Source organism: Physcomitrium patens, chromosome 2, assembly GCF_059467195.1.
Source record: "Physcomitrium patens ecotype Gransden chromosome 2, ASM5946719v1, whole genome shotgun sequence".
In the NCBI taxonomy this organism is placed as follows: Eukaryota; Viridiplantae; Streptophyta; class Bryopsida; order Funariales; family Funariaceae; genus Physcomitrium; species Physcomitrium patens.
This window is the reverse complement of record NC_143411.1, coordinates 3,349,091-3,360,779: the sequence shown is the minus strand read 5'-3', so window position 1 is coordinate 3,360,779 and position 11,689 is coordinate 3,349,091. Positions and strand designations below refer to the sequence as shown.

The following is an 11,689-nucleotide window of genomic DNA, read 5'->3' as shown; positions in this document are numbered from 1 at the left end:
AAATTGAATAAACCAATTAAAAAATAAATAGATGTTGAAAGATCAACAGCAAATGATTGGTTTATTGGATCTGTGTCAACAATATGAAAATTGTAGTTTATATAAAAGAACCTAGAAGTTGATACAATTGTGATTAATTCTTAATTAAAAAAATCCAAAATAAATGTAAAATTAGGAGATTTAATGTGGTTTACTTTTTATAAAGAAAACAAGAAATCAGACTGTGAATGACTGGATTTATTTACAATTAACTACCAAACATATCTTGCTGTTTTTTTTTTTTTTTTTTTTTTTTTTCTACATTTTAATTTTAAAATTCATATTATTAATAATACATACATTTACTTAGAAAAAATCGATCTTAAAAATATTTACATGGTGTATATATATATATATATATATATATAACTTGCATAATTTGATGTACATTGACACATGACTTTACTGTTTATTTTTATTATTTTTCTTTAAGACTTTACCATGTTTACACAAATCTTATCAAAGCATTAAACATGTATTCATTTGGGTAACCTTTGTATTTTTATATCAATTTAAACTTCTATTTCCATACCTTTCTAGGTGCATTGCATAATCTTACAATAATTGTAAAGTTGATTGTGTGTCTAATAATTTAAATTTTATTTGTTATAATACAAATAGGAGTATGTTAAATAGACCCAAGTTCTTACTAAATTGATCCACCCATCGTAACCATCATGATTCATTTCCCTATTGATCTGGGACCACCATACTTCCACAAAAATAATAACAACAACAACACACTCCTTTTCCGACCTGAATACTTACCTACCTACCTTCCTACCATGTAAAAGGGAGGCACCTTAGCGGATGGATGAGAGAGGGAAAGAGCGGCACAAGACGGATGAATGAAGATGGAGGCGAAGAAGGAGGAGGAGGCGATGCGAGAGAGGGACCGAGGACGATGACGACGAGGGCGTCGCCGTTGTCGGTAAGAAGAAGAGGAGTAGAAAGGATCCAGAGATTAAGGCTATGGCGGAGGAAGGAGGAGGAAGATGAGGAGTTGGAATTCCCCTCCCGTTAGAAGAAACAACGACGTACAGAAAGACGGAGTTACTGAGAAGCCCTATTGAGATGCGAGGCAGCTTCGATTCAAAGGGGGGACGGATGGTGGGGTGCTAGTGCCAGTTGCGAGGGACGATCGGCAAGCGTGGAGGAGGACCCACGTTTCGACATCGCGGCATTTCTGAGGAAGATAAAGCTTGTGTGGAGTTGTAAAGCTGGATCTGAATTTGGGGTCGTAAATCCGCATGGGGAAGATGAAAGGCGGACAGACCGGGTAAATTTAGCACTGGCCCTGCCCACGCCTCCCCCTTTGCACCCTCCTTGGAAGAGGTATGCCCAGGTGGGGACCATCTAAGAATTGTGAGGCAAGCTTTGTCGCATTACCTCTTCTCAGGGTATATCTATAGAAATTCTTGGGGTGGAGTTGTCCAGAGTTGGAAGTAGCGCTGTCCTATCCTCTAACCTGGCCTTCAGGGAGTCCGTGTGCGGAGGGTTTTTGGGTATCAGAGACGAGCTGGTGGCGATGGGCCCCTCCCCGCCTGATGCTGAAAACGTGGGCCAACATCGGGACAGAGGAAAGGAAATTTGGAAGAAGCGATATCGTAATGAACCCAGTAGGCGCAGGAAAAGGTCGGACCTACCGGAGCCGTTCAATTTGTAATTTGTTTTAGGTTAGCTTGAGTTTGAAACAAAAACCTTTTTCCCTTATTGTAGGAAAACATAACTGATGACGCCACTTTTGATGAGGGCTTTGCCTTAGAAGGTGCATGTCTTTTGGTTGCTTCTGGCATGGCATCCTACAGTTTGACAGTCCTCTCCGTTGCTGACAGAGAACCTGCCGGGCTTGGAGGATGCGAGGGCACGGGGAATCCCCATGTTCTCTGCTTGTGCTTGTGCTGATGCTGCTTCTTTTCCTTTCCTCCTCTTCCTTTCTTTTCCTTTCACTTTTTTCGTTGTATAATATTTTATGCATTGTTTAATTTCCGTTCAATCGTTTGCCAATATTCCATTTGACTCGGTTATTGGCACGCGACTGTGAGCCGACTGCAGTCGGAAGAGCTCATCACCTCGTCGAGGACACGATAAAGGAAAGCCTGGGGCCACAGTGATTGCTGTATCACGATTGTGTCGAGCGCGTCGGCAAGAGGGGATAGAGACTTGAAAGGAAAGGGGAGGGAAGGGTGTAAGGAGGCCCACGGGCAGGGTCAAGGTGTCCAATGCACCTGCAAGATCAGGAAGCTTGAAGTAGATCAGGGAAAAAACGATGGTAGTCCCTAGTTTACCCGCCTTCGGAGGACAGAACGCCATGCTCAGACGCAACATTGACAACAACACCGACACTCTGATTTCTCTGCTTCAAGGGTCCTGCTCCCCTCGCGTGAGCATGCAACAAGGTGTGCATTATATGCTTTACACTCGATCCTACACTGGGCATACGTGATTAGATTTGCACCATGCGAAGGTGCGTTGGAAATGCGTGCAAGGTGCAATGCAGGTTGCTTAGCCACTCTTATTTTTGAAGACACTTGTTTCCGAGTTGGTAGAGCAAAGTTTCTGCTAAGAGAGCTTGTCGCACGATAGCCTTCAGAAAATCGGCCTAGAAATGAGCTTCGTCAAGGGAACAACTCAATGTTGAGGACATAGCCAGTCCGTTGGTGATATGCTCAACTGTTGTCTGTGCCTTACTCTTCTTCTGCAAACCGCTCCTTGTTGAAGGGCCTCGCTTGTTCTACATGGTAAAGGTACATAAATGATTCCGGTTGAAAAGTTCATGTAGGTAGGTGGTGTGAATGTTTGGCTCGCTAGATATGTTGCTAGTTTTTTCGTCGGACGATGTTGTCATTTTTGTTCTCCTTCGTCTGGTTACGCTGAGCATTTCGCAGTGTTGACCGGATATGATACACGAGCATTGCAAGAAAAGAGAATTGAAGCTTTTTCGATGTCACCTTGTGTGAAGTGACGTGCGGTTGATTGAACTTCGGGCTGCATTTTGGCCCACTTGTCTCTCGGTCCATCTCTTCGCATAAGACTTAAAGACGCCCAACATTTTAAGATTAAGGATTCGTGGAACCGTCATTATGAATGTGAAAAATGTATTCGCATGTGCGACAAATATCTTTCACCGGTATTCCTTTTGGCACTCCGCTCGGCACAACGATTTCGCAGAGCGATTCTCTATTAGACCTTGTATTCTCTCTACAGAAAACACTTCAAGCAGAATCACTAAAAATCCCTTGATCTGGTGGACAATATTATCTTTGTTGTCCTCGCCTGCCATCTGAAGGAGATGCTGTTCAGTCCTCTCTTGTTGGATTTTGAGTTGAACAAGTATCTAATCGAATCTGCAGGATATGTTGCAGTGCCGCGTTCATCGGAGAGTCTCGAAAACATGATGGGGGCTTGTGGGCAAAAACTGCCTTACTTTTCGTCATTTGATGGGCCGAGTGTAGAAGAGCAAGAGGATGTCGACGAAGGTATCGACGAATTCGCACACCACGTGGAGAAAAAGAGGAGATTGTCATTAGAACAAGTGCGATCATTAGAACGGAATTTTGAAGTGGAAAACAAGCTTGAGCCCGAGAGGAAAATGCAACTAGCTAAGGAGCTTGGACTGCAACCTCGTCAAGTGGCGGTGTGGTTCCAGAATAGACGGGCAAGGTGGAAAACCAAACAGCTCGAGCGCGACTACGAGACCCTGAAGAAAGCCTACGACAGGCTTAAAGCAGACTTCGAAGCCGTTACTCTAGACACAAGTGCTCTTAAAGCTGAGGTACTTAGCATCTTAATCCTTTCCACTTGCCTTTTCAAATTTGAGCTCAAGGAGTGCCAAGTCTCTTGTTTTTGCTGTGTTCACCATACATTACCAAAACCTAACCTCCCATTTCGCTCTGTTTTGCAGGTGAGTCGCCTCAAGGGAATCTCTAATGACGACGTCAAGCCCGCCGAATTCGTTCAGGGCAAGTGTGACACAACGAGTCACCCTGCCTCCCCTGCGCAATCGGAGAGGTCCGACATTGTGTCATCGAGGAATCGCACAACTCCTACCATACATGTGGATCCCGTGGCACCCGAGGAAGCCGGCGCTCACTTAACCATGAGCTCGGATAGCAATTCCAGCGAGGTCATGGACGCTGATAGCCCTCGCACGAGCCACACCAGCGCTAGTAGGAGCACTTTGTCCACAAGTGTGGTGCAGCCTGACGAGGGCCTGGGAGTGGCCCAGTACCCCCACTTTTCTCCCGAAAACTTCGTGGGTCCCAATATGCCAGAGATTTGCGCTGATCAGTCACTTGCATCTCAAGTGAAGCTGGAAGAGATCCACAGCTTCAATCCCGACCAAACCTTCCTGCTCTTGCCCAACTGGTGGGATTGGGCTTGATTCGTTTCTTCATCTGTACCCATACACTTTTTCCTTGAATCCAAGTTGAATTCACTTTAGGCAGTGTTTTTTCACGATGTACCACTTGTTATTCTTCCACCATGTGCAATCCAACGTCAACCAAAGTTGCACCATCGGCGATCATTGGTGACGATGTCGAGCATCGATCGTCACCATGCCAGTCGGCGCTTGTGCCTTTTTGAACAGCAGCAGGAAGGCAACAGAAAACTCTGGGAAAAGCAACCAGGAGCTTCGAAGTTAGGTGCTGCAACCTTGCTAGATATATGATCGAATCTTGAGGAATTATGTAGTTAAGTAGTTGGACTTATGTAAAAAGTCAGAGTAGGGACACATAGCCCCTTTGGACCAGAGCTAGAACCGAAACACACTAATCGGATTACTACAACTTCAATTCACTTGCCTTGGTGACACAGTGATGGCGATGGTCCGTGCATCTGCAGTATTGTTGTCGGCCGTGTAATTGTACATATGCGAATAAGCATTGGTTCTCAAGGTAGGAAAGGAGGAAAAAATCTTTCGTTGTCGCTGTTGTGCGTCCCTGACCACACTCATGGAATAAAGTGGCACCTCTTTTTATTCTACAGGCCTCATTTATCTTTGTGAAGTGGCCTGGCCGGAATGCTCGTGAATGTGTCGGAATCCTGGTTATGCCTTGAATGAAGCCGTGTATAGAATACAAGCACGCCTGTTTCACGAGGTGACAGTTGCAAGTATCTACTTGCGGTCCTTACAGCAGCAGTGTTACTGTAACTTTCACTGTCATAATTCTAAGATCTATTTGTACATGGTGGGTGCAGATCCGTGGTACCATACTTCAACCCACGAATACGTTACAGCTTTCAAATCACGATAGTTTCTTGAGTCATACTTCACCAACACAACTTCTGCAGCGAAAACGTGCTGAATGCATTGGTGTAATGCCTCTTCTTCTGTGACCACCATATGTCCCTCACCCGGCAACGCCCTGGTTATAACGTGCTGCAGTAGTTGCAACCGTGCTTGGAACCGAGGCAATGAGACTAAGATTGCTTGAGTGGATAGATTCATTCTGTGGTCAAACTGAACTTCCAAGAAGCCTTTTTCCACCTTGTTCTGTGCACGATTTCTCAACAGTACCCATTCTTGTCAACCCAGCCAAGTACACGTTCGAAGGGTCTTTTTCCCCCTCTGAACTCCTGCTGCATGGTGTCCACGCACAGTCCAGCGACAAAGGCAAAAACGAAATAAATAAATAAATAAATAAATAAACGGATTTGCAGCTTAGGTGGGTTTCTGAGGGGCACAGGAATGGTTGCTAGATCGCGATCAATACTTGTGGGAGACACAACAAGTCTCCTCTGGCGCATGCAGGTGTAGCCCACCTTACACACAGTGCTTCATCATGGGACCCCTACGCTCTAAACCTACAAACACAAACACAAACACAAAAACCAAAAAAACAAAAAAAAAAACAAAAAAAAAACAAAACAAAACAAAACAAAAAACACTCTGTAGAACCCCTAGTAACTGCAACCATACGATGGCGATGCATGCAAGGTCTGCCCACTCCCGGCGAGCGGCGCGCCAGGGACCGTTGAACGACTGGCAGTCACTCACATGGGGTCAAGCAACCCCATTTCTTAGTCATCCCAGATTAGAGTACCAACAGGAGCTTCATGCACTCAAAGGCACGGATGCTCCATGTCGCTGCACGGAAAAAAAGAAAAAAAGAAAACTCCATCAGACGAGACAAACGCTGAGCTTCCCATTCAGGCAATCTCCCTTGAACGCTAAAAACCCTTTTCCGTGTACCAGCAGCTCCTTTGCAGACAATGCTTGCATTTGCGCTTGCATGCAAAGCTTGGGATAAGATGTGCAGTAGTAAAACAAGTGTGGGGTGCCTGAGGATCCGATGCTTCTCAACCGAGGTGGTGTTATGGCTGCGTTTGAAGGTTATGGCAACAGCTGCAATCAGCTCACCATTGCACCCGCACTCCGTTGTCTCTCCCAAGCAGGTGACACAGCGCTTGCACATAGTAACAAATGGGGCACTTCTCCTCATCGACACCAACACCATCAGGTGGTGGTGGTTGTTGTTGTTATTTATTTATATTTTTATATTTAAAATTTTTGTTCGTTTTATTACCATTGTCGTTGATGGTGGAGCGATCGGCTTTCACCACTTTTACATGAAGTGGACTGTGTTGTGGCACTGAATTGGAGTTTTGGTTGTTTGTTCGTCTCATCCAAAGAAGAAATTCCTGTACAAGGAAGTGAAATGTAAATAGAGAAAAGAGAGGGGAAAAGCAAATGTGTAAATTGCAAAAATCACGCATGCTTCTATCAAGAACTTTTTTTATTAAGAAAATTATGTGTGTATGTGTGTGTATATATATATATATATAGCCACAACCCATATTTGCTCAAACTGTAGCTTTCTACTTTTAGATTTATTAGTTGCCTTTTACATAAAGAATAAAAATAAAGAAATAGACAAACTTATGTGTGAAGATATTCTCATAAATGTTACTTCCTAATATAATAATAAACAAAAAACAAAGCAGCTTGATTACTGTCATGAATGTATTTCCAAAGTCTAACAAAATAAGTTCAATAATTTAAATATGTAAGCAATCGATTTTCTTTATTCTAATTTCTTCATTCTAGGTTCCTTATTCTAATTTCTTTTTAGTTTTAGGTTTAAGATTTCAACCTGGCAATTTCGAATTAGAAATAAATACTACTCAGTGGGAAAAAAAAATATTATATTATTTCGTATCTCTATTGTATATGTGTTATTTTAATATTTATCTCAATAAGATGATGTTTATTTTTGGTAATTTTTAAAATTCCTAAATATTATTAAAAAATTTATAAAACATTCATAAATCTTTGATAATCTTATCCTGGTTGTTATTTAAATATCTCTTATAAAATAGAACAAGATTTGAATACATGAGTTCTTATATTGGAACAAAACATTTTCTAAGTAGATGTTCTATGATATTTACATATTCCACTAAAAACCTTATAAAAAGCTTATGAAGACATAGTTTCACTTTTATACATGTTTATAGGTGATTAATAGGTTAAACACTTGGCCAACAAGTTAGCTATTTATTACACATGTTGATAGCTTATAGTACAAACTAACCATGTGGTGCATGTATAAAAAACTTACTTTCTAAGTTTAGACATGTATCTTACAAATTGAACATGTGTTGAAGATCCTCTTGAATATTGTCATGTAGCTTTTAGTTAGATAGTATATATGGAGGTAAGAATAAAGCCCTCTTTATTTTTGTCAATTCTTTTTTTGCTATTAGTCTAATTCCAAAGGTCTCTAATATTCTTTTCTTTTGAGAATAGCCATTCTAGTTTTTTTTTAATATATATATTTATTTATTTTTATTTATTTTTATCTTTCTTTGAAAAAAAATATATTTTTGAAATCCTTCTATTATGTTATTGAATTTAATAAAATAGCTATATTTTTGAAATCCTTCTATTATTTTATTTTTTATACTCTATTTTTTAATACTTTTTACTTAATTCTTTGTAATTGGCACAATGTCTAATCTAGTTTTTTGTAGCATCTTAAGTCCATAATATAGATATTCCATAGAAATAATTTATGATATTAAAAAAATATATTATAAATATAATTTATAATTTTAACTTATTTGATTATAAAAGGATATTATAATAAAATTAACTAATATAAAAAACCTTCAAAGTATTGATATTTTAGTAAAGATATTTTTTATTTAAAAAAGATGCTAATTTATCAAAATTCTTGTCTTTGGATTTTAATACACTTATTAAGTTTGCTAATATAATAGCTCTTATCAAAAATATTTAACTACTATTTTAATATTAAATTATTTTAATATATAATATATGACAAATATAAAATTTATGCTCTTTTGTAGTTTTAGAATAGACTAACATATTATCCAAATAATAAATAAAAAAATCATTAAAAAAATTTCAAAAAATATTATTCATAAGATGTTGAAAAGCGGCTGATGTATTTGTAAGTCCAAAAGATATGACATTATATTCAAAATAACCATATTTTATTCAAAACACAATCTTCCATTCATCTCCTTCTTTGATGTGTACCATATTTATTCTAATATGGATTTTTGCTTGATTTAATTGATCAAGAAGTCTAGATATCAAAGATTGAGGATATCTATTCTTAATGGTAATTTTTTGAGCCTTTGATGGTCTACATATATCCAAAATGATCTATATTTATTTTTCACAAATAATATTGGAGCTTTTGCTAGAAATTTAGAATAACATAAGAAAATTCTAGCTAAGTTTTTTTTTTTAATATATTCCTTGAATTCAGCCAATTCATTTTGTAATAAATTATAGATTGGTCCAAATGACAATTGAGCTCCTTCTTCAAGAACAATTGAGTAATCATAGGGATGATGTTCCAAAAAAGTATCCGCACTCTTTCTCTCAAAGATATCTTGATAATTTTGATATTGACTTCGAATACTACTTGAAGTCTTTCTATCATTGGAAATAAATATGGCATAAATAACATAAGGTAATCTTCTTTGGAAGGCATACAAGAAAACTCTTGCACCTATAAATAAAGATTTTGATGTACTAGACTTATGACTTTCTACTTAGTTAAAAAAATTCTAAATTTTATCCTAAAAAAAGTCAAGACTACTATTAATCCAATTTATTTGAAGATTTTACTTTTCTAACCACAATAAATCTAAATTGATTAGATTAGAAGGAGGTCTAATGATATTAAATATTATAAAGCTATGATGATCATTAATTGTTACTTCTATAGGAAGGATTTTATGAGTAACATCTCCAAAAGATAATAAACAAACATCTTTGACTTCTATATGAACAAGTTTAGTTTGTTTTATCAAAGATATGTTATGTCTTTTGATAAACTCTTTTTTTAAGAAAAAAGCTGAGGTTTCTTAATCTAACAAGATACAGGCTTTGTAATATTTAGGTGCTAAATTAACATCTATTGTAAAATAAAGAGACGGTTTTGAGGAAAAAATAGGATGTATATTAGATATTATATGAGGTTCCAACCACATAGTCTCTATTGTAGCTGAACAATTTTTTTTTTTTTTTTGATATATTGACTTCTCTAATAGTCATATTTTTTATTTTGTGATTGCATCATTTCTTTAGACAATGTTGAACAATTTGCTTAGTTTCTCTATAATATAAGTACAATTCTTCTTCTTCATAATGAGTCTTTTCTTGCTCAAGAAGATATTTGAAATGTACCACATGAATTTGCATATCTTCCACTTTTGAATAAATGTATTGAAAAGATATTGAAATTTCCATTGAATTATAAAAACATTGAGGCTCATTTTTACAACTCTTAGATCAAAATTCAAAAAGTTGATTGTCACACTTCACAACAAAGTCAATTGCTTGATTCAATGTCTAAGGATCAAATAAGTTGAGCATCAATTTCTTTACATTAATTTCATAATGTAATCCATAGAAAAATTAGCTTATGAATACTACATCATCCCACTTGATATTAATCACAAGTTGTTGAAACCATAAAGTATATAACATTACTCATTGATTGTCTTATCGCAAATTATTGATTTTATTAGTTGTAATACATATTGCATCATATTTTCTTAAATAAGGTAATTCTTAATTTTCTAACACTTAACTTATGTTCCATTATAGTAGAAGTAAGATGATTTGGTGCAAATGTTATAGCAACTCCAATCATGTCTATACCTTCACTTCTTGTCAATCTTATTGCTTCTTGTGGTGGTAAATTGAGTTGATGTATCTCAAGCATTAATTCCCTCAATTGCTCTTGCATTTGTGCCTTTCTAGTCTTTATTTCAACAAACTTTACCATAATAATATTAGAAAAAAGAAGATGTCTAAATATTGCTAAAGATAAGTTATGAGCTAAAATAAAACTCCACTAGTTGGAAGTTTATTCTAATTCATAACAAGTAAATTAATTATACAAGTTCATAAGTTGTAGCTTTTATTTAAATTCTAATTAAATCACTCATTAATCTTCTTAAGACATCCAAGTTATTAAGCAAAACCTCTACTATTAATTTATACATACAATAGTAATTATTCACAATATGTATGCCAAAGAAATTCTTTCTATCAATTCTTAATTTAATGTTTTGTTTGCTGATTTATTGATTGATAGATTTATTTACTTAATTAAAATTCATCCATTGACAAAAAATCATCTAATTATAAGTTATCATCCACAAATAAGTTCTCATCCATAATTAAAAATTAATCTACATTTCTATCTACAATTAAGTTATCATCCACAATTCATCTATATATTTCATCTATGATTAAAAATGAATCTTTTATTAAACCTTCATCCAAATTAACTTGTCTAAACCCTAACTCGTCCAAGCCCTAACTACATCCTCCCTACTTACGAAAATTTGAAGATGCTTCTTAGAGATGCCAATCCAGTTGATAGTCTTGAATCCAGGCAGCTTGGTGCTGGCAGGCGATGGGATGTGCCTTCTAAGCTTCAGCTGGCCAGCTGACTAATCCAGGATGCCGCACCACCTGCAGTTCTCACAATGTTGCTTACCTCAGTCATAAATTCTGAAGGCTTGCAGAGGAATCCTAACTTCCACTCAGCTTCGGCACTGACTTCTCCTCGCAGAGCTTGGATGGGATGAAAATGGAGTAGAGCAATGGCGGAACGTGCCCAGGGTGTGAGATCAACAGTCAACCTCCATCATCAGTGGTGCAAGTAAAAATTGAAGAGCACCATCCATAAACAATATTTCTATTGGGCTATCATTCTTTTTTCAACCTTATGAGCAAGAATTTAATCCTACTGTGGCTGCTGCTATGAAGATGGAACCTAGACAGCAGCCCTTCCGCTTACAACCTCGGAAAAAAGAAAGAAGAATAATTGGCAGCCACGCAACCTCGAACCGCACCACCGAACAGCTAAATCAAGTCTTCCGCCTTCACAATCGCCGTCTGATTCCGATGGCCCGTCTGTGGTTTCCAGGGAAACAAAGCCAAGGTAGAGGCCGTGTCTTACAATCAGCATGCTCTTCCCTTCGACGTTAAACCTTAAGGGGGATGCTGACAACCTTCTGAAAATGTAAACTTGAATCCTGCAGATCTGCAACCCACATTCTAACACTGCCAATTCGTCTTGTGACTTTCTACTTCGCTTAGAGAAACAGAGCTTATCCTAGAATTATTAATTGCTGTCCTTCCTGCGAAAGT

At 37.7% G+C, this 11,689-nt stretch overlaps 2 protein-coding genes across 5 annotated transcripts; both read left to right on the top strand.

Annotated features, from left to right (window-relative positions):
• Positions 1-853: 853 nt before the first annotated feature.
• LOC141046488 (uncharacterized) lies at positions 854-2,228 on the top strand. Its single transcript, XM_073540706.2, has 4 exons — positions 854-1,058; positions 1,125-1,374; positions 1,519-1,674; positions 2,095-2,228. The coding sequence occupies exons 1-4, from the start codon at positions 854-856 to the stop codon at positions 2,204-2,206; spliced, it is 723 nt and encodes a 240-aa protein (XP_073396807.1). The 3' UTR covers positions 2,207-2,228.
• On the top strand, positions 2,172-5,023 carry LOC112279079 (uncharacterized). Of its 4 annotated transcripts, none has more exons than XM_024513184.3 (3): positions 2,172-2,438; positions 3,405-3,814; positions 3,944-5,023. In XM_024513184.3, exons 1-3 carry the CDS (start codon positions 2,309-2,311, stop codon positions 4,421-4,423), a joined length of 1,020 nt encoding a protein of 339 aa, XP_024368952.1. In that variant the 5' UTR covers positions 2,172-2,308; the 3' UTR covers positions 4,424-5,023. The 4 variants fall into 4 exon arrangements, with proteins under 4 accessions (XP_024368952.1, XP_024368951.1, XP_024368954.1 ...); XM_024513183.3 differs by having other exon boundaries at positions 3,393-3,814; XM_024513186.3 differs by having other exon boundaries at positions 2,172-2,786.
• Positions 5,024-11,689: the final 6,666 nt, after the last annotated feature.